General features: G+C 38.9%; 1 protein-coding gene across 7 annotated transcripts in view; it reads right to left on the reverse strand.

The window, feature by feature from the left end:
* Positions 1-23,858, reverse strand: part of Samd12 (sterile alpha motif domain containing 12) — a 503,423-nt gene that overhangs the window by 314,448 nt on the left and 165,117 nt on the right. For 4 of the 7 annotated variants that reach the window (XM_011245660.3, XM_006521080.4, XM_006521084.4 and 1 more), the window contains exon 3: positions 6,055-6,184. In XM_011245660.3, coding sequence (XP_011243962.1) covers positions 6,055-6,184 — 130 coding nt within the window. Of the gene's footprint in view, positions 1-1,331; positions 5,383-6,054; positions 6,185-23,858 lie in introns of those variants that run through there. The other 3 variants (XM_006521081.4, XM_006521085.4, XM_006521083.4) reach the window with 2 other exon arrangements.

Genomic DNA, 23,858 nt, shown 5'->3' on the forward strand with positions numbered 1-23,858 from the left:
GTCCTTGTTATATGTTGGTGCATCTTTTGGGTATATGCCCAGTAGTGGTATAACTGGGTCTTCAGGTAGAACAATTTCCAATATTCTGAGAAAATGCCTGATTGATTTCCAGAGTGGTTCTACCAGCTTGCAATTCCACCAACAATGGAGGAGTGTTTCTCTTTCTCCATATCCTTGCCAGCATTTGCTGTCACTTGTGTTTTTGATCTTAGCCATTTTGATTGGTGTGAGGTGGAATCTCAGAATAGTTTTGATTTGGATGTTGAACATTTCTTTAAGTGTTCCTCAGTCATTCAAGATTCTTCAAAGTTGGGAATTCTTTGTTTAGCTCTGTACTCCATGTTTTAATAGGGGTTTGGGTTCTCTGGAGTCTAACTAAAATCAGGAACGAGACGAGGCTGCTCACTTTCCTTCCTCTCTATTCAATATAGCATTCAAAGTTTCAGCCAGAGCAATTAGCCAACAAAATGAGATCAAAGAGATTCAAATTGGGAAGCAGGGAGTCAAGATATACCCATTTGCAGATGATACGATAGTATATATAAGAAAACCCCCAAAATTCTACCAGAGAACTCTTATATCTGATAAACAACTTCAGCACAGTGGCTGGATATAGCATTAACTCTAACAAATCAGTAGCCTTCTTCTACTCAAATGATAAATGGGCTGAGAAAGATACTGGAGGAACAACATGCTTCACAATAATCACAAGTAATATAAAATACCTTGGTGTGACTCTAACCAAGCTAGTGAAAGATCTGTATGACAAGAACTTCAAGTCTTTGAAGAAAGAAAGTGAAGACCTCAGAAGATGGGAAAATCTCCCATGCTCATTAACTGGCAGGATTAACATAGTAAAAATGGCCATTTTACCAAAAGCAATCTACAGATTCAATGCAATAACCATCAAAATCTCTACTCAATTCTTAACAGAGATAGAAAGAGCAATTCCCAAATTCATCTGGAACAACAAAAACCCAGGATACTGAAAAGTATTCTCAACAATTCTGGGGGAATTACCATCCTTGACTTCAAGATGTACTACAGAGCAATAGAGATAAAAATGGAATGGTATTTTTACAGAGACAGGCAGATAGATCAATGGAATATAATTGAAGACCAAGAAATAAACTGGCATACTTATGGTCACTTGATCTTTGACAAAGAAGGCAAAACTATCCAGGAGAAAAATGACAGCATTTTCAACAAATGGTGCTGGTTCGACTGGCAGGCAGTATGTAGAAGAATGCAAATTTATCCATTCTTATCTCCTTATAAAAAGGTCAAGTCCAAGTGGATCAAGGACCTTCACATAAAACCAAGTAAGCTGAATCTAACAAAAGAGAAAGTGGGAAGAGCTTTGAACACATCAGCACAGGGGAAAAGTTCTTGAAAAGAATACCAATGGTTCATTCTCTAAGGTCAACAATCGACAAATGGGACCTCATAAGATTGAAAAGCTTCTATATGGCAAAGGACACTTTCAATAGGACAAAACAGCAACCCGTAAGTTGGGAAAAGAACTTTACTAACCCTACATCTGATAGAGGGCTAATATCCAAAATATAAAAAGAACCCAAGAAGTTATGTGTAATTTTCAAACAACATTAAAAACCAAGCTGGGTATAATGGCCCACTCTTGTATTCCCAGCACTCAGAGCCCGAGGTAGAAGTGAGGCTGTAAGCTTGATGCCAGAGATGTCTACCTATCAAGTTCTGTACCAACTTGGGCCACATGGTGGGACCTTGTCTAAAAAAAAGTTTAAATCATTCCCTCATACAAAAATTAGTATGTGTTTAAGATTGTTTTTGATTCATGACTGAGCAAACTGGCAAGGTTCTAAAATTAATAGAAAAAAAATACACCCAACAGCAGACACAATTGCAGCTTGGGATGGCTGGAATCAATGAACACATGCAAGGCCACTTTTTCATAGAGGTTGGTGAGTCAAGAAAACCTCTTCAGGACACAATTTATGTGGAAACAGCTAAAATCTTGTTTTATCAAAGTTCCTATTTTTTTTCTCCAGGGATAATATTTCAAGGTCTTCCCTCCTGAACCCTAGAGGTATCATACATTTTCCTTTGTGGATACCCATGATAAAGCTGAACGTATAAACTGGGCAAAGAAGAGATTGCCAAGAATAACCAATCAAACAATAGAGTAAAATACAAGGCAGGTGAATGTGATCTCTTGAAAACACAGAATTTTTCAGTAAATATTTTCAGAGTACTGTTGATCACTAATAACTAATATCCTATTAATAATTAAATTAATGCAAAATGCAGACAAAAGTGGGAGGTTAGTGCACTATTATTTATCTACAACCCAGAGCTGCAAAACAGCTCCTTACAGTCAGAATTAGATAACACAAATGGTGTGACAGTATTTTAAGGACACACTGCCCACCACTGCCAACCCCCATGGACCACCAATTACCCTATTTACTTATGTTTCAATCCCACTGAGCGGTGCATGCTCCATAAATACTTGCTAAATGGATGGGTGCTCACTATTCCTCTGAATGAAGTTTGGCCTTTCACACACATCACCCCATTTAATCTTCCCAATGACCCTTTGAGTTAAACATCATTCTCATGCTACTGATGGGGTCTCGCTTGTGTAACATCATGCAGCCGCTGTGTCTTGTTTTTTATTAGATATTTTCTTTTATTTACATTTCAAATGTTACCCTTTTCCTAGTCTCCGTTCCGAAAACCCCCTATCCCCTGCCCCCTCTCCCTGCACACCAACCCATCCACTCCCTCTTCCTGGTCCTGACATTGCCCTATACTGGAGCATAGAACCTTCACAGGACCAAGGGCCTCTCCTTAAAGGTTGGAGTGAGGCACATCTAGGAGGATTTGGCTCAGGAAACCCACCTACTGCTTTTCCCCTTCAGTCTAATTAACACATGCTAATTTTTGTTAGCGTCACTGGACTGGCTACCTCAAAATCAAGGTGTTTTTATATGTTACATTGTTAGAGCATGCTTCCTCAGTGAGAAAGAAACTGTTTATCCTTGTTTAAAAAAATAAATGAACAGCATCCCTCCGCAGACAGGTAAACAACCTTGTTCATAGCCTTTCAGATTAGCACAGTGTATGTAGTAGCCCAGTCTATGTTGTTTCCCCTCCGGGCACTCCTTTTCCAGTGTTCAGGGTAATAGAGCCAGATGAACTCAATACTGCTTATATGTGTGGTCCGTGCTCTCCGAAATCAGTACAGCACACAGAAAAACGGCACCAGTCCACACTTAATTGTATGTGTCCTGTGATGTGCTCACTCTACTCAGTAGCACCACGAGGAAGGTGCTGGAATTATCTCCCTTGAATAAAAGTGAAGCAAACTGGAGTGTACGGAGCTATTTGCAAAAAATTGCCTGGTAACCCTGCATCTCTGCTCTTTGTCCTGTTCCTGCAACAGCTTCTGTCATCTCCCCAAGTCATGCTATGGGCTGCACAGGCTCTTGAGGCTAGCTATGACATTACATTTTAATTGTTTTGTTGTTGTTTTGTTTTGACACAGGGTCTCATGTATCCCAGGCTAGCCTGTAACCCATGAATTAGTTGCAGATAACAGCAAACCTCTAACTTTCCCATTTCTATTTCTCAAGTGATAAGATTATAAGTGTTTGACACCACACTTGCTTTTTTGTGATGCTGGGAACCAATCTAGGGCTTCGTGTGGTCTAGGCAGGCACTCTACCAACTTAGCTAAGCTCCTAGCCTCACCTTATTTCTTCATTAATTTATTTATTCACTTTACATCCCAATATCATTCCACTCTCTCCTCGCAGTGCCTCCTCACACAGCTTTTTCCCCATCTTAAGTTTTTATGAACATCTTTTCCTTGATTATCATCACAGACTCCAAAGTTGCTGGGATTCCAATAGCTTCTACCACCATGGAGCCAGATACTACAGCCTGGTCCCGATTCTGGAAGTTAGTTTCTCACCATGTGGGACTTGAGATGATTTAGCCACTACATTCATCCTGAAGAAGCAGAAGTCAGAGTTCTGTGGCTTTCAATAGGTGAATAACAAAAAGATATGGATCAAATGTTAATCTGAAGTCACTCTCTCTTTCCCAAGTCTCCAAATAATTCCCTGCTTTCTTTGCCTGCCAGAAAATAGGCTTGTCTTGGAATACAGGAGATTTCCTTTTTTAAAATTTTTATTAAAAACAAAAAAAAAACAAAACAAAACAAGCCACTTCAGATAGGACTTGACATAAATAAGAACACAGTTTTGCAGGTAGAAGGATTGGCTTGGTGGTTTATTTATACCATTTAACTTTCACAACTCTCTGATAGTTTAAGACTATCTTATTTTGGAGATAAAGAATTGAGGTTGACTACCTTGCCTGGGAAAGCAGTTTTATCTTGAACTCAGCCCCTTTAGTGGTTTACTGACACCACAGGTGTTTTGTGAATACCAAAGATGCTCTGCAGAGCAGTGTGGCAGCCTTACAACACACACCTGGTTCCCACTCCTTTTTTCAGGTCACTTGGCCAACTACTTGGTCATTTCCTTAACTCTGAGTTCATTCACTCTGAGGGCACTGTTTGTCTTCCTTGAATGAACCTTTACGAGTCTCATCTGTTTCTGGGGACATAGCGTAATTCCCACAATTAATAAGTGATACCACTGCTCTCAAGTAAGATTGTGAAGAGGCAGTGCCATTACCATCATGCAGGAATTAAGGAACAATAAGCAGCCACTATCTGATTGAGATAACTGTTATCAAGCAAATGGACACCAATGGAATGATCACTCTTGGCATCGATCAACAGACCCTCTGTGGGCTTTCCGTATATGGATCCTTTAAGACAAAGGGTAGAATATGAAATCTAGACACTTCAAAGCTATGTGTCCTCACTACAATTAGGATTCTAGGAATTCCATTCTAAAGGGCCATTAACAATGGTTGAGGGATGTACAGAAAATGACTCTTCTTGAGTTATAATCTCACACTTTGTTAAATCACCTTGAGCTATAACTGGACATGTTTATTATGTAATTACTCATTACTTAAATTGCAAGACTCTAAAGTAATCCAGCTATACTTTTTCAAAAATCTTGAGTGTCTAGAACCCTGGTCCCATGATAACCTTCCTCACGGAATGAACGATACAAGATAGTCATGACAGGGACTGGTCTTGATGACACCTTCCTCTCAATCTGACCTACCTCAAACTTGTTTCTCTACAGCTCCAGGGTGCTGTTGAATTCACTCTGAGAACCCTTCTCCAAATTTTATCTAGGGAGGTGTGAGCTATGGGCCAGACAGGAGAGTTGCAAGTGAAGTCCAGATATGTTCCTCCTGCTGTAGTGGTGGGCATGAGGATGGGTATATTCACTTCCTCTCCTATGCCATGCCCTGCCGAGAGAAGTGACAGCAAAGGCCTTTGCAGCATATTCTACAATCCCACTTTTCTGATTTCAAATTCTTCTTTATCCTTTCAGTGAAAGGCTTTCATACTCTTGATAGAAAAGTAGTTTCACTATGTGACTCAGTGACAATAAGAGGGAGGACGCTTTAGAAACTTAGGCACTCTTGGGAGGGGACAAAGTGGAGTATGACAGGAGATGCCTGGTTTGGCAGGGAGAGTGACTTTCTGCTATTGACTCTTCTCCATCATTACACAGATGTCACCAATCAGTCAGAAAAGTCAACATGCTTGGTCTAATGAGAGAAAAAGGGGAAAGATTCTCCCACGCAGAAACTCCGCATCTTCACAAAATCCCCAACCAAGTGGACGTAAATGACTTTCTCTTTTCACTAGGACTGATGCATTCTTGTTTACTCTAGATCTACCAACTGCCTGCTCCACACACTTGCATTAGACATTCAGAATCTACTTTCGTCTACTAACTACTTGATCCATGCAATATCATGTTTTATGCTGTCTGGAATTTATTGCCTATTTCAAAGCAAAGTTACACCAGGAAACTTCAGCAGGAAGATTTTGGTGTAGGCGAAGGGAAAGGCCATCATGGTGGGAGGGGGAGGGGATGGAAGGAGAGGAGCCTTGGATACTGCAGACTTTACCAGTTATGTCATGTTGTTTGAATGACTCACTGTAGAGCTGATACTGATTTGGACAGTGTTTCTTCAGCCACTTGCAGACATCCTGCTGGGTCCACAGGGCTACTGGTTTTGACAGCTTCACTGTAGCTGACTGTGGAGAAAGAAAGAAGTGTGTGTTAATGTTGCCCCATGCCTAGAAAGACACTTGCGTTCAACATCCTAGCGTGCCTGGTAAAGACCATAGTCTGAATTCTCTGAAGAGAAATACATGGCTCTTATGGCCCTAACCTCTGCAACCTTTATCAATATTGAACGCACACACACACACACACACACATACACACACACACACACACACACACACACACACAGAGAGAGAGAGAGAGAGAGAGAGAGAGAGAGAGAGATGCCAGAAGTAAAGGCAATGTAAAATTTTACCTGTTCTTGGGGTTATTATTTCTGCTGGGAAAACCTCTAGGAAGCAATATTTTCCAAATATTCTAGCAACAAGATAATAAGGTTGCTAAGCAAGTCCCTCAGGCTTTAGGGGTAAAATAGCCATTGCCAAATGTTTTTCTCTGTTTGCTAGAGGTGTCTAGGTCTCCTCCCAAAACCCCTGGTGCCTACTAGCACTTGGCCCAGCAGGTGAGAATAATTATTTCAGGACTGAATGTTAGAGAACATAGAGACCAGCATACTAAAAAGTGCTAGTCTGCCTGGGGGCTCTGGACTCAAGGTGGTCCTGTAAAGCCCAGGGACATTAGTCACGCCACAGAGAGAAAGCAAGGAGTCAATTCTACCAGCATGTGGGGAATGGTAATACGATAATGGGAATCCTCAGGCCTTATATAGAAGCCAAATAGTCAAGGCCTTTTACTGCTCACTGGATCTTCCGGAGGACCGACCATAAGACATGAAAAATAAAAATAAAAATAATTCTAAAAGCCAGGGTGTGAAGGGCTCAGCCTTTGATAAATGGTAGATTGCAAATATATTTATTAATAAGCTATGGCTCTGACATCTCTCCCATGGGTCCCAGAAACTTGGGCTAGGCTAGCTGGAACCACCTACATCAATAATTTTGTTTTTTTTATCATTCTAGACCAGTGTTTGCCAAAAGAGTAGGGCTGAAAGAAATATTGAGAATTCTTTCAAATAGGTTCATTGGTACAGAGATCCGGTCATTATTTTCTTATAACCTGTTAGATTTCTTTCTTTAACCGGTTAGATTAAGGCAAGGGGAAGGCCCTAAATTGGCAGAAGTGTGAATTATATCTTCCAAACACTTGTTAACATTTTATTTGTATTTTACAGAGAAAGACTTGCTTCAGTTTTAGAACGTTCAACAGAAAATAGTAGGTCTAGCATACAATTATTATTTGTTTACTTATTATTAACCTTTACTTATGGCAAAGAAATTATGAGACAAAATATATTTTTATATTTTTTTGAAAAATTGAATTACTTGCCCACTGTGTCCCAATTTTAAGAAAAAAAAAAGTATTAAGGGAGAACGATCCAGATAATTAGATATTTACCAGGAAATGGAGAGAAGGGAATATGCAACACTTAGATAGCACTTTTTATTAATATGCTTTTAATTAAATGATTCCTTGGGTCATCACTTACAAAATAATTACAAACAAAGTTTTTACTTTTAATTTCGTAATGTGTGATGATTTGAATGCAAAAGGCTCCCATAGACTCCTCCATTTCAATCCTTGGTCCCCAGGTGGGAAAACTACTTGGGAAGGATTAGAAGGTATGGCTTTGTGAAGGAGATATGCCATTGGGTGTGACTTGAGCCATTTCCTCTCCTCTCCTCTCCTCTCCTCTCCTTCCTCTCCTTCTCCTTCTCCTCTCCCCTTCTCCCTCTCCCCCTCCCTCCCCCTCCCCCTCCCTCTCCCTCTCCTTCTCCTCTTCCTCCCCTCCTCCTCTCCTCCCCTCCCCTCCTCTTCCTCTCCTCCCCTCCCCTCCTCTTCCTCTCCTCCCCTCCCCTCCCCTCCTCTTCCTCTCCTCTTCCTCTCCATCTCCCCCTCCATCTCCCCTTCTCCCTCTCTGCATTGTGATTATAGATCCAGATGTAAAATTTCAATTGTTCTTTCCCTTCATCATTCTGGGATCTAATTCTAATTAAAGTGAAACCATAAGCCAAATTAAATATTTTCTTTTTATAATCTTGACAATGGTATGCGTTTTATCACAACAATAGGAAAGTAACTAAGATATCATGTAACAAAAATGCTTATCAAATTTAGTTATAGTTTGAAAAATGATATCACATATATATTTACATTTATGTGTACATACTTTATGCAATATGACTGAAATTACTTTTTCTGATACTAGCAGCTAATGTTTCCAGCCATTAAATTTCAGCAAGTCACATGACCATCCTTACCAATGGAGTATAGTGGAATTCATGCTATATTAGTTCTGAAGTTGGGTCATAAAAGAAACAGCTTCTATCTGGCTTCTACTTAAGTGTTCAACCTGGGAGCTCCATCAGCACACTGTGAGGAAATCCAGACTATGCTATGAGATCATATGTAAGAGTTTCAGTCAATCCTTTCCCTGACATCTGCCATCAAGCATTAATTAATGAACAAACAAACATCAGGAGATTGTAGCCCTAAGTCTCTGAATCTCTGGCTGAGGATCACGGACACCAGAAAGGAAAAGCTTCTCAATGTTCCAAATGGACGTCTTGGCTTATCACTAGGATTTGTGCAAGTTTGAGCTACAACTCTCGTAATGAGATTACAAGGGAGCTTCTCTACCCCTGCACATCCCGAGTGTCCTGCAGCTAACAATATGGATGCTGGCAGGCACAAGCAGAAAAAGCAACTGAATAACGTAATGAACTGAGATGACTTTCATTCAATCAGTGATCTTAGGCATGGCATGTTATTCAGCAGTAGGCTTCCGGTCCATTCCTGCCTGCTTTCCCTGTGGTATCCTGAGCTCACGTGGCTCCTTAATCAAACATGGCTGCTTCTGCCTACTACCCTTCTGCATCCATTTTTCTCCTTCTATTTGAAACCATATGGACTGTTTTCCTCATTCTGATTGGAGAGGAGAACTTTGGGCTTCAAGAACACCAATGAATACATGGGTTTAAAGCTGTTGTTGTTTGGATGCTGATGTTAAATCTTTTTCTTGGCCCACCAAGGCATTCTTTCCTTCACATGATCAAAAACACTAGAATTTGAGAGCTTTTAGACAGAGATGCACTTTGTTGCATGCTTCACAACTCAGCACCTCTGTATCTGGCTCTCCCCTACTCTAAAACTTTCCCCTCAGATTAGCTGAATGAGTTTATAGCTGACACATCATTACCCTGAAACTCCTGCAAGTTTCTTTCAAGTACAGCTAATCAAATTTTTTGAAGACTCCTATAAACCAGTCAGAGAAGACTGTAAATTAGGACAGGGAAGGCAGGAGACGAAGTTGCTTATACATCAATACATTAAACTTCCTTATCTTGAAAGGTCATCCTTTAACTTGCTTATTCCCTAAGGAACAGAGGACTCGAGCCCATCAGCCTAGCTTCAGAGGATAATTTACCCAAATGTGTCAAGTCAACTCAGAATGGATCTTCAACAGCCCTTCATTGGGCTATAATCTTAGCTATATTCTTTATCAGAAACTCGGTGGTTCTAAAGCTAATTAATACCCAAGGAGACCCCTTATTTTTCCTTCACACTATCTTCTATTACAATTAATTGTGAATTTGGTGACGTATGCCTTGAAATAAGTAAACCTGAGCTTAAGATATGTAAACATAAACAAATTAAATGAAGGGTGAGGTTGAGTTTCTCTTACTAAAATACAGTGTCATCTCTCTCTAACCAGTGGTGATCCAAAGTCATGACCCTATTTATCAGCGACACTTACCCATGCCTTTATTATGTTATTAGTCTGCTACACGTTAGCTTTTCAAGATGTAGCATTAAGGAGTCATCATGACAACAATCTCCGTTTTGCTCTAGTTTTTAGATTTACTCTCTCTCCAACTCTTTTCTATAGCACCAAGACGGTCCCCAGTCACATCTCCCTGCAGCAGCATCATTCCTTCTATTTCAACAGCAATCAGGTTTTGAGAGTAAATACCTTAAGCTGTTGCCCTTGAAGAGCCGAACCTTTACTTCTCTGTGTGAATTGGAACAAGCTTAATCTATTACCATGCATGAGATTAGCATATTGCCCTCTGCAGCAAATAGGAACAGAACTGCATGGGTGTTCATCCTTCCCCATCCCCCTTCCCTTTGCCGTCCTGTGTCCACACTCTTCTTTGTATCCATGATCATTTCCTCATTTTTAAAATAGCTGCCATGTCTTCTTTTCCCCTCACAGTAGGAGCCTAAACCAAAGTAATAGTAGTCCAAAGAGCTGAGAGTGGGGGTGGGTGGGTAAGGGGGACTTTTGGTATAGCATTGGAAATGTAAATGAGCTAAATACCTAATAAAAAATGGAAAAAAAAAAAAGAATTTCCTATTTTCTAGGAACAGTAAACTAATAGAAAAAAAGTTCTGCCCAAAGGCAACCATTAAAAAAACATTTACCCCAGTGCTTCTTCTGTATGTTCAGCTCTACCACATCAGTCCTTGGTTTACAACCCCAGAGACAATTTTGGTTTGTTTTGCTGCCCTGAAAAAGGCCTGAGGCAGTTTATTATCTTAACCTCTGTGCATTGTGATACGAAGCAGGATCCCAGACATTTCCTGTCTAAACTAGTTCTGCTCTTTATATCGACAAAATGAAAATGTGTTTCAGACACTTTTACTTTCTCTTTTACAGGAAGACTCTATGCAAGACTCATATCCTCAAGAGAAAGATTGTTTGCAAATGATTATTTTTTTTTGCAAAGGATTCTTATTTGATTTCAATACAATCATTTCAGCTATGTTTTATAGTAATTTATAATGTGTGTTTAGCCTAACAGAGTGTGAACACAGGAAGGCAAAGGGATAGAGGGCAGGACAAGAATGAGACACCCATGCAGGTCCCACTCCTACCTTCTGCAGAGGGCAATGCCCTAATCTCATGTATGGGGATAGATTCAGTCTGCTGTTCCAATTCACACAGAGAATTAAAGGGTCAGCTATTTAAGGGCATCAGCTTATGGTATTTACTCTCAAAACCTGATTGCTGTTGGGATGGAGATATGACTAAGGACCATCTTGTGCTACAGAAGAGAAGGGGAGACAGAGCAAATCTAAAAACTAGAGCAAACTGGGGATTGTTGTCATTATGACTCCTTAATGCTACACTTTGACAAGCTAATATGGAGTAGACTAATAACAATTTCACAATGCAACTTTGGCTACAGATCAGCCAATAAATAGGGTCTTGACTTTTTATCACCATTGATTACCGAGATATGCAACAGTGTATTTGAATAGTAGGAACTCAGCCCCACCCTCTATTTCAGTTTATGTAGTAAATTTCAAGCTTGCCAAGCTAAAGATGAAGCTTTTCTCCTAAGCAGTTAAACAATTAACTGGTTTAAATAAACTTAGTATTGAAGGAACATATTAGAAAGTGCCTTTACAGGCAGATTTCATTTTTTAATTTAGCTACCCTTATCTTTTTGTGCAATACAAATGCTCTCTTAATTTACTTGCTTTTGATTTATAAGAGAACACTGTTACTACTAAGATGTAATTACTGTGTGAAGTCTCTACTGGATGAGTTTGTATGAGGCTTAATTGTTGACTGTGAAAGATCGTAGACCTTAGTTCTTTCCTAACCATTCCTAAGACAAAGTGAGACTCACAAGACAACTACCAGAAAGTGTAGATAGGATATCAGCATCATTCTAAATCAGTTTGGAAACTGTAGGAGCTTCCTTCTTTGACTTTCCTGTAGTGTTCTGTATTACTTACTACTTCTCTATTTCTGTGATAAGACACCAAAAGCAAGGCAGAGGGGAGAGAGAGAGAGAGAGAGAGAGAGAGAGAGAGAGAGAGAGAGAGAGAGAGAGCTTATTTTGGGTTTATAGTTCCAAAGGGTGAGTTTGTGACCATCGTGATAGAAAGCATGGCAGGAAGCAGGCATCACAGCCTTGGATCAGTCACTTACATCTTGTAACATGACCATGGGATACAGAGAGCACACTGGGAATAGTGTGGGCTTCTGGAATATCAAAACCGTTTCTAGTGATACACTTCCTCAAACAAGGACACAGCTCCAAATCTTTCCCAATGATCTTCTCTATCAACAAACAGATGACCAAGGATTCAAAAACCTAAGTCTATAGGGGGCCATTCTTATTCAAACCAACATATAACTTTACTTTAACTCCTGTCCTCTTTAGCTGACTGCTCTTGTGTGATCATACTCAAGATTGCAGAAAAAAGAAAGAAGAGAGGGGGAGAAGGAAACACACATTTATATATAATAAACTGTCAATGCCTGCTTTAGAGACTTTAAATGCTCATTTATTCAGAAAACAGTCTCTAAATATGAAAAAGAAATGTGATAGTTCACAAACACTTAAACTAATTAACTTAAAAACAAAACAAAACAAAAAACCCCACAAATAATGTCCACTTTATCTATCATGGAAAGAAGTGTGTAGAAAATAGTCAATTACTTTAACTGTTATATTCAGTTGCCAGTCTATGAAGTTCACTTATTTTTTTACTAGTATTTTGTGTGCTTGCCTGTGTATGCATGTATGTGTGGATATGTGCATGTGCACACACACATACACACACACATATGTATATATACATACATATATATACATATACATACACACACACACACACATATGAGGTACCCAGAAGACAATATTGACTGCTATTCCTTAGATACTGCCCATCCTGTTATTTGAGACCGGTCATTCACTGGCCAGGAACTTACCAAACGACTCGGATGGTTGGGCAGTGAGCCCAGAGATCCATCTGTTTCTTCCCTCCTGGAGCTGAGATCCTATGTGCTTGCTGCCTAACTTTTGTTTGTTTGTTTGTTTCAGTTTTAAGGATCCAATGCCAGTTCTCATGATTGCAAGTCCATTAGGCACTTTACCATCTGACCCATCTCCCTGACACATGAAGTTCACTTCCTAGGGTCATTCTTGGTTTGTAACAGAATATATTATGAGAGCTCTTACATCACGGGCCTCCCAAAGAGAAGACAGTTCCCTGCCAGAATATTTCCAGGAAGCAAAACAGAGCATATGTCTTCTTGGTTTAAGGAATGCATGCAAGTGAAGTGTTATTTCACCTTCTTTCATCATTAGCCATGTTTAGAACATCACCAGAATGAATTTCTCAACTGTGTAGAACCCCTTTGTGAACAGCCCCTAAGCAGCAGCAATGGGGAGTGACACATGTAACACTTCAATATGTAGTGTGGCTTCGTTAGCTTTTTTAAATGGGCTGGAACACTTTTACTCTCCACTGGCTACAGTAATTTGTTCATATTTCTTTTTATGAAATGGAGGATATTCAGTGTTTTTGCTATCTATCTATCTATCTATCTATCTATCTATCTATCTATCTATCTATCATCTATCTATCTATCTCTAGCTAGCTATATCTGTCTGTATCTCTGTCCTATCTATCTATCTATCTATCTATCTATCTATCTATCTATCTATCTATCTATCTATCTATCTGACAAGCCCAAATCTAGCTCATTATTGAGTCACACCATTGACTTATGCTGAAATTACAGGGAATTTAAACTTTTGAGTCTTCTTCAAATGAACTGAATTCAAACGAGAGCTGTTGTGTCTTGCAGCCACATTTTTCTAAACCCCAATTCAATTTTAAGGTCTCAATCCATCATACCAAACATTCACTAACTATTCCGTTGGCTGTCCTCCCACATTTGTAGCAACCATGAAAATAAAAGCTCTGTGAGGTTCACGATAACTTTGAAGAGAGAAAAAGAGGGTTAAGGACCGAAGGCTATGGGAGCACTGTTCTAGGATACTACCATGTTGGACATTGAAATAAGTTAAAAAGTGAATATAAGGGTGGCCTGAGAGAAATTTTCTGTTTTCCCCCGTTGGAGCTCAGTAGTGACTTTGTTCACCCCTTGGTGCTGCAGACTTACAGGCACAGCAAGACTGTAGGAGTCTGAGGTATCAATTAGTTTCTGTTTAAAACCCAACACAGGAATCCAATTCAATTTCAGAAATCTAAAATAGTGGTCAAAGACCTTGGATATGAGGAATATATTAAAATGTGTGTATGTGCATATGTGTGTGCATGTGTGCTTATACATGACGGTGTGTCTGTATGGGCATGCCTGTGTGAGTGTGAATGTGTGTTTTTGAAAGCATGAGGGACTTCACTTAAGAACTGCCTGCCATTCCCCTAATTGAAGATAATTGCATGCTCCCCACCCCCACCCCCGTCCTCCCTATCACTGCTTTAACTACACTAAACCGGAACAAACATGGATACAGATTCAAGGTTCTTCCTAAGACCCAACAGCTTTCATAAATATCTATACAAAACTACCTATTTATTATTAAAGAATAGGCAACTTCATGCCAAAATTAAAGTTGGACTTCCATTCTCCATCTCACTAATTCTTGGGTTATATCTTCTATCAAAAGGAAAATGGAATTGTGTCACCACTAGATACATTTATTTTCATCTTATACATTACAACTCTCTAGAGATCTAATGAGTTTAGCTTTATTCCATGATATAAGCTGGTGAATGCCAAACGATATTTCTAATCTAATCTTTTTCCACACTATAGAATGCAATATGTAATAGACACTTTGAAGGTCCAGTCCATAAACATCACAGTGAGCTTATCCAAGATGTAGGTCCCATTCTCTCACCCCAAACCATTCCATCTGTTACTCTCAACACATCATCTGATAGAGACACAAGAGATTCTGTTTTGATCAAGATTTCCTCCTCTCGCTGATATTCACCATACAGTCATCTGTTTCTCCTATATTCCACATGAAATCTACTGGGGAAACCTGAGTTCAGGTACATCAAATTCTATCCCTCATATAATTATACTGTCAAGTTTCAATTGCAAGAAGTGCCATGCCATACCCAGCCATTTGTTTCTGAGAGTTCAGTCCACCAATTGAATTCTGTTTTCCATTAGTCTTCATTTTAAACATTTAAATTGGTATATACAAGGCTTCACCCAATTTCCCTACCCAATCTCACAATGTCATTTTGATAATACTCTCTTAATACTTTCTTTTCACACTATGATAGTTGGGATAAGGCCAACAATGCCCTGTTACTTTGCTTCAGATTCTCTTACACATACACAGCTTATTTGCTTACTTCTATAAGCATCTGCTCATATGTTCTTTCTCTGTAAGGGTTCCCATCCCCATCTCTCTGTTTAGAAATCCAACATCTCTCCCTCTTATACTTCCAGTTCATATTACCTCCCTTTACTGCTTCTTTCTCTGCCGCAAGCACATGCTTCATACTTCACACTTCTCTTGTTTTAACTACTGCTTATTACATGACTCATCTTATTGCCTTGCACCTTTCAAAAGGGTTGAAGTCTTTCTCATTCTGTGGAAAATTCCAAACTTTAGAACAATTTCTTGCACAAGACTCTCAACAATTACCTGCTGAACAAATGGAAGAATTGTCCGGAATGTCACCATACATCATGGCTCTCATATCCTCGAAGTGTCAGAAAACTGGTTCAAGTCCCAGCTGTGCTCTTGACATTCTCAGGTTGAAGCATCTTTTTCTCCCATTAGATTTTTCTTGTACTGCCTGAGCAGAAGTTGCAGAATTTGCAGAAAAAATGCAGTTGTCTAGCACCATAATTCTTTGCAGCACAGCTCACATCTCCCACTCTCAATTTTTTTTTGACTGACATAGAGAGTGATGAGACAAGGGAAGCTTGGCATTTGAAGCCATAAAGGCTGGCAGTGAAGGCCAGCTTTGAAAATTACTAGTACTAGGGACCTTGAGATGGTCCCTGGACCAGTCTGAATATACTTCTCACCTCAATATAGTACAGATAATACCTACCCTATGGTATGTGAAAGCAATAGACATTGTTCATCTAAGACATTTAAGTAGTGCCTGAATACACACATACTGTGTGTTCAGATAGAATATATTAATATATGTTCAATGGCATTGATATACTTCTCAAACATGTAAATTCTCAAGCCTCATTTCGCATGGCACAGTGGGCACTGCTACACTTTGGAGGCCAGATGACTTTTGTTGTGGGCACACTGAGTGTATCTGGGGGAGGTGGGAGATTGGAGGTGGGGGACACTGGGAGTAGCAGAGGGAGGAGAAATGTGGTGGGGATGTATTGTATGAGAGAAGAATAAAAAACAATGAACCTAAAAGAAAGATGGACAGAAATACAGCCATTAAAGAAGGAGTGGAATTTAGACAACAGTGGATAAAGACACATATGGGTGGAAAACTAAGAAAATACACTAAAAAGGAGAAATGATAAAAGAGCAAAGATACCAAATGAGTTATGGTTTGGGTATGTTTTGATATGTTTCTTCTTATTCAGACAGTCCTATTTATTCTGATAACTACACATATATGATTTTGTGGACTTCATGAGAAGTTATTCACTGGTTTCTGCCTAAGACTTTCTGTCAGCCTAAGACTCACTTCCTCTTTCCAGGGACATTCTTGCACAAAGTGTCCTAATGGCATAGTAAAGACACAGCTCAGATCCCTCAAGTATTTCATGCAGCTATTTATAAAGATACACTATTTACCTGTGTGTGCAGATGCTGCTAATCTACCCAGATGTGCAGATGATACTGCTTGACAGTGTTACAGGGAACACTCATAAGCTAGGCTGGGAAAATCTACTGTCTCCAACGTGCATGTTTTTGGCAGTGAGGTTTCTAACAATGAAACTTCCCAGAATAAACAGGCAATCAACAAGACACGTGTTGCATTTAGCAACCTGTATTGCTCTGCTTATCAAGGCCTGTTCTTTCTATTAGCTCATTTAGCCATCTTGTCAGTAGAGATAAAGAGAGAAGAGCACACTGTACTTTTGAGTCAGTTCTGACCTAATATAGCAGGAAAACCCACCACTCAACCAGACAGATGAAGACAGTCTTCAAGAGATGTGAACTACACACAAAGGCATATATACTTCCTGAGTATACCTCATGTATATCCTATTAGCAAGATTTTAGGTGAATGATAGGTGGAGAAATGTATGAGAAAAGCTCATATAAAAACAAATATGAACCATTACAATGTTATTTGTTATTATTATCATTGTTTACCTCTGCACCATGACTTTGAAATGACAGTAGAGTGGATTGAAGACAGTAATGTCTTCATTGCAAAGGGATTGGGTGCAGTATGTCTAGAGGTTTTCAGTTATAAATTTGCATTTGTTTCCCTACTTCTTGATTCTGTTGGATAAGCTGAAGCCACGTGGCTTACCATGATGGAAGAACAAGTCATAGATAATGGTGGTTCATGTATGAAATGGATTCTTGAATAAATTTGCATGTTTTCTACATTCCTTACACTTTTGAAATCTTAGTGAGAACATTCATAGTCAAGCCTCACCAAATAGGGCCAGGGAAAGTGGCAGAAGGCTCTTCTAAGGTATAGTACTAGAAACACAGTATTAGGAACAAGGTATTAGGGACTCCAGAAAAATCATTTCCAACAATTTGTAAAGCACCAGCAATATCTGACTCACAGAGGAATACACTTAGAGAAGGCATGTAGCACATAGAAAGTCATTGCTTTAGGGATGCACTGAGGATAGATGCATCAAAATTACACATCATACAGACTTAGTACCACTCCAGCTTGATATACATGATGGTATTACCAATTAAAGGACAATGAATACATCTACTACATCCATAGTATAAAATTGAAGATAAATTGAACTAACAAAATAGCTAAACATTTAATTTGCATTATTTTAGATAAAGAAAGCATAAGCACCCCAAAAGTGCTGCTGTACTAGGGTAGAGAGTGGGTTATAGATAACCAAGCCCCAAAATCTGGAAGCATAATGTCTATGTGATACTTACAATACTAGTCTTAAACTTAAACTTAAACAAGGAATACTTCAGCTCCCAGCTCCATGGATTCTTGCTGCCATCCACTCAGCCAAATGATGAATCATTTCAATGGAGACTTCCAGCCTTCCAGAACATTCATAAAATACACTTCTGGCAGTTGAAACACCCGGTCTCTGTCTCTTTGTCATGACATCTAAAGCTAAATCACACAGGACCAAACTAGTCCAATGATTAGTCAATTTGAATTCAATACCCTAAGAGTCTTAGACAGATGGAGCTTTAAATATCTCACTACCAGTGTATAACCAACAGAAAGATAAACTAAACACAAGACAAATTATATAGTAATCGAGAAAACCCATTTTCTTATATATTTTCACTTGATTTTCAAGTGTTTGCTTTTATATCACGGAAGAAAATATTGATTACTTGCTTCATTAGTGTAGTATGTTAATTTTATGAACTATTTTCCCATAATCCATGTCCAGATACACATCTTTATGGCCACATTCTCCTCTGAAAAAATAATTATGTATCTTTGTTTGATTAATTACCTAAGTAACTCTTTATCTACATAATCATACTGTCAAAGCTTACTGCTATAAAAGAAAGCACGTGAAAAACTTCTAAGAAGGAATTAAAGTGCAAAGCAATATATTTTGTTTTGTCTTGGCAACCATTTTTTTTCAAGGAAACTACACATGGTCTTAAGCCAAATAAAATACTTTCTCCAATGCCAGTTACAATTTCCAGAGCTTTTACAGTTATGATCATGCACAAAGGCATGGTCCCCAAGACAAGCAGTATGCAGAGGGGGAGGTTTGGCGAAGGTGACTGGATCAGAGGGTTCTGTTACTACCAATGGAATAATCAACTGATGGATTCAAAATATCAACAGACCATTGGAAGATGGTGAAACTGTGGAAGGTGGGGGCATGGTTGGAAAAATCAGGTCATTGTGGATATGTCTTTGAAGGGAGATCTCCTGGCTTCTCCCTGTTACCACATACTATTTCCTGGCCTTTATGAGATAAGAAGCCTTCCTGGGGCATGCAACTCTTCTATGATGTTTCTGTCCTTCTAAAGATATAGACACAATGGTGTAGGCCAATAGGACAAGTCAGCCAAAACATGAATCAAATGCATCTTTCCTCTTTTCAACAGTTTCTCTCAGATGTTTCACAGCAATCAGAAGTTAGGTAATGTAAGTGCCAATATATTCATGGTTTCTCTTCTTGATCTTTTTAATTTGCTTGGCTTCAAGAGTCATCTATTGGTATTTTGGTAAGAATAATCAGAAATTAGGAATTAGTAAACTGATACTTTTCCCTTCATCTATACATCCATCACCAATTTTAACTGTATTGATTGCTTTTATAACACTAAACAGTATATTTATATGACTCTCAAATATGGACTCCTTTAATATTTTTTCTACTTACTTTACTCTTTCAAAGTCCTACAGCTGGCCATCTACAGTATTACTATTATATTGTTAGTCAAGGCTAACAACATAATTTATACAATCTGATGGTCTATCTATTCTGCTATGTTATGACTGTAGATTGATTTGAAGTTTAAAAATACATAAGTGGCAATTACTTTATTATGACTGTACAAAATTCTGTTCAAATGCTCAGTCAATTACCATTACCTTATATATTTTTTTCTTGTACTACACTCTTAGTAGTCCAATGTTATATCTTTTGAGAATCTCAAAGAAGTTTTCCAATAGGAAAATAACATATATTTATCACATTCCAGCTGTGGTGGTTTTAATAAGTGTTTCCTTCATAGATTCATGTGTTTGAATGTTTGGCCCATGGTGAGTGGTATTATTAGGAGGCATGGCCTTGTTGCAGTAGGTGTGATCTTGTGGAAGGTATTACAGTCAGGGGCCTTTGAGGGCCATGCTCAAGCCATGCCCAGCATCACACTCTTTCCCTACTGCATGTGAATCAATGTACCTCCTTCTCCAGCGTTATGTCTGCTTTCAAGCCACTTTGTTTTCTGCCATGCCAATAATGGACTAAACCTCTGAAACTATAAGCCAGCTCCAATGATAAGTTTTACTTCATAAGAGCTGACATGCTATTATGCTTCTTCACAATGATGAAAGCCAAACTAAGACATTACCTATTGTTGAAATAAATGCCGCAATTTATTTTATTTTATATTTTGCAGAAGCATTCTTATTAAGTTTGGGGTCTTTTCACTATTTAAATTCTTCCTTCTTTCTTGCCTCCCTCTTCATTGCTGGCCACTCAAAACTTCAGTCGCTCTGACTCTGTTCTCTCAAGTTCTAGGATTTTAGGAAACATTTTGCTCTTCAAAACAATAACAACACTCCAATATTTCTAAAGATTATAATAATCTCTCCATTTCTCAACTTTTCTCTTCCCACTTTTAAAACATTTGTTCTATGAAATCCTGGCTACAGTTTAGCCTAGTTTCAGTGGATGGCTGGCTGGCTGGGTGGCTGGGTGGCTGGGTGGATGGCTGGGTGGATGGGTGGGGAGATGGATGGATGGATGGATGGATGGATGGATGGGTGGATGGGTGGATGGGTGGATGGGTGGATGGGTGGATGGGTGGATGGGTGGATGGGTGGATGGGTGGATGGGTGGGTGGATGGGTGGATGGGTGAATGGGTGGATGGGTGGGTGGGTGGATGGGTGGATGGGTGGATGGGTGAATGCTTCTTTCTCCCTTTCTTAGTTTTCATCTTCTGCTTGCTGGAACATAAGTAGAAGATACTTTGTAAGAGCTTTTGCATGTCTTAAAAAGGTTTTATTCAGCTCTCACACTTTGTTTAATTTAATGACTAGACATGTAATTCTAAGTTGAAAAACAATCTCCTTTACCACACTGGCCACATTACTCTGTCTTTTTACTACCACGCAGTCCTGAGAAAAGTCTAGGGCAGTTTTACACCCCTTCCTTTCACCGCCTCTTGTTTATTTACATTTCTAGCAGGATGGAAGGTTTTACTGTTATTCTATATTTTTAAACTATTTTTTATTGTGGAAATATTTTTAGTACAATATATTTTGTACATGCATTTCTCTTCTCCCAGTTCCTCCCTCCACACCTCCCTACCCACCAAACTTAATGTTTGATATTCTCTCTCTTTCTCTGTCTCTCTGTCTCTCTCTGTCTTGCATACACACACACACCACAAAACAACACAAAAGTTAGAAACCTATCTTCTACAAAAGCAGAAATAAAATAAACATTCCAAGGTTTCATGAGAACGTGCTTGGATATGAGACTTCTTCCAGACTAACAGGTATCCAGAAATCTCATTCAACTTCAAGATTAATCTCTCTTGACACTAGCACTATTATTTTACACACTCAGCTTGCTCTCTTTTCCTTCACCTTCTATTATTAAATACAAAACCTTCCAGTTGTTTCAAAATGTTTTTAGTTGATGTGAAGGTCATGAACTGTAACATCCTAAGCATACAAACTGTGCTTCTCAATAGTATGCAGCACACATTCTTTGTGGGTTGTTATCATTCATCTCTTGAACTCACTCTGTCTTCAACTTGCGTGCCCCTTAAACAGGAACACTCAGCTCCTTCTCCCCAGCCTCTGTAATGAAAATCCCGCTACTTCTGTAAGTTTGACTATTGAACATACCTCACATGCATATATGATCAGAGTATTTCTCTGAGTGTCTTATTTTAACAATTATAATATCCACAAGGTTCACTCATGTCATGAACATATCAGAATGCCTTATATTTTTGAGATTGTATTCATTTTTATTTTATGTTTATGGTGTTTTGCCTGCATGCATGAATGGATACTATGGCCATGTATTGCCAAAGAGTATCAGAAAGGGCATAGCATACTCTAGAACTAGAGTTGTAGTTGTGATCCACTGTGTGCATGATGGGAACTGCACCTCATCTTCTGGAGTAGCAATCAATATTCTTAACTGCTGAGCCATTTCCCCAGCTCCTAACCTTCCTCTTTGATGCTGAAATAATAATCAAATGCCCTTACATTTTTGTTTATCCATTCATCTATCTGTGGACAATCTCTCAGGATTACCTTCTTCATGCTATGGAAGATTGATATCATATTGTAAGAACTGAAGTTAGGAACCGAGAAAGACTTTATCCCTCTGGTTGGGATATACTTGTGTTTTGAGTTAAGCTATAGGATATTGTATGGATCCAGCTAATATTGTCCAAGAAAATGCTACATTCCCATGCCTATATAGGTAGGTAGGTCAATCAGTTTTTTTTGTTTTCTTTTTTTTTTTTTTGATAGGAATGGAATACGGGTGTCTTTTATTCTTTTACTTTGTGAATGACACTTCAGTGGACATAGCTGTACAAATATTTTTGAGATTCTTCTTTCAGTTCAGTTAGGTAAATGGCCTAGATATTGAACATTTGCAGTTCACAAAAATAACCTTTCTCACTTATCATATATCATATCTCTTCTTACATTAGTGGTCAACAGCTATGTCCCATGGACCAAACACAACCTCTTACATATTGTAAGTTAATGAACTGTCTTTATATCTTTAAGTAGTTGAAAATAAAAAAAGAGGAGAGAAATTTTATGGAATACAAAAATTCTGAGCAGCTCAAACTTCATTATCATCAGCACTGTGCTGTACTGGAACACACACATGCTCATTTGCCTTTGTGCTATGAAATTTTGGGGTGAGTAATGGTGAGAGGTACTGTGTGGCTTGCAGAGATGAAGCCATTTCCCCTCTGTCCCTTTACAGCAAAGGTTTGCTGACTATTTTATTTGTACTGCTTTTGGCCACTATATATTTCACAAACTGATAACTTCCTGCTTGCCATGGTTACTTTCTGATACTGTCCCATTACTCTACTCAGATCACAGGTCAAAATATTTTGAGAGAGGTGTTTGAGGTAACAATCCATCTTCCCACTTCTTCAGTGGTACTCAAACTCTAGTTAGGTTTCCTCCTCATCCTTCTACTGAAATACTTCTGTCATGACCCTTCATGGATGAAATTTGCTAATTCCAGTGTCATACCTTCGGTTAGGATATCTGGTTGTCCCATGTGGTACAATAGTGTGCACCTTTTGTTTTGAAACACAGTCTTTGCTTGGCTTCTGTTCAACTCTCTCACATATCTTTTCTCTATATTTGTGGCTACTCCTGTCTTTGCTTGCTCTCTCTTTTGTGATCTGTATACTTTAGAGTTTTTTTTTCATCAAATTTCTACTATCTGCCGTTACTCTCTGCAGGATAGTTACAAGCACTGGAATTCAATATTGTTGAAACACTAAAACTAAATTTTGTGTGTGTGGGTGCACATACACACACTCACATAGAAACAGACACACACAGAGACACACACACACAGAGACAGAGAGAGAAAGAGACAGAGAGAAACAGAGAAGCAGAGAAACCGAGTGACTAAGAAATAGAGACAAAGTTGTTATTGTTTCTCCATACTGTCTATAAGTTACCTGCTTGATATCTCACTTAGAAGCCCAAGAGGACCTTCAAACATCACATGCCCGAAACATGCTCAGATATGCCATCTATCAATGTTTCTACATGTTGAGACATACTGGCCATCCTTTTTAACTCACATATTTCTCTCTAGCTCTTTCACAAAATATTTATCAACTCACATACATATACACATGCAAGACCATGGAGACTGTGTGAAAGGCATCAGCTGGGTCAAATTCTACCTTAGTTCAAATCATACACTTCTTAGATAGAAGAAGCAAGTTTGTCATTTCCAAACTTCCATGTTTGTTAAAATCCACCTTCTACCATGTGAAGAAGGAAAAACTGATAAAGTATGTAAATAC

The sequence above is a fragment of the Mus musculus genome, chromosome 15 (assembly GCF_000001635.26).
Source record: "Mus musculus strain C57BL/6J chromosome 15, GRCm38.p6 C57BL/6J".
Classification (NCBI taxonomy): Eukaryota; Metazoa; Chordata; class Mammalia; order Rodentia; family Muridae; genus Mus; species Mus musculus.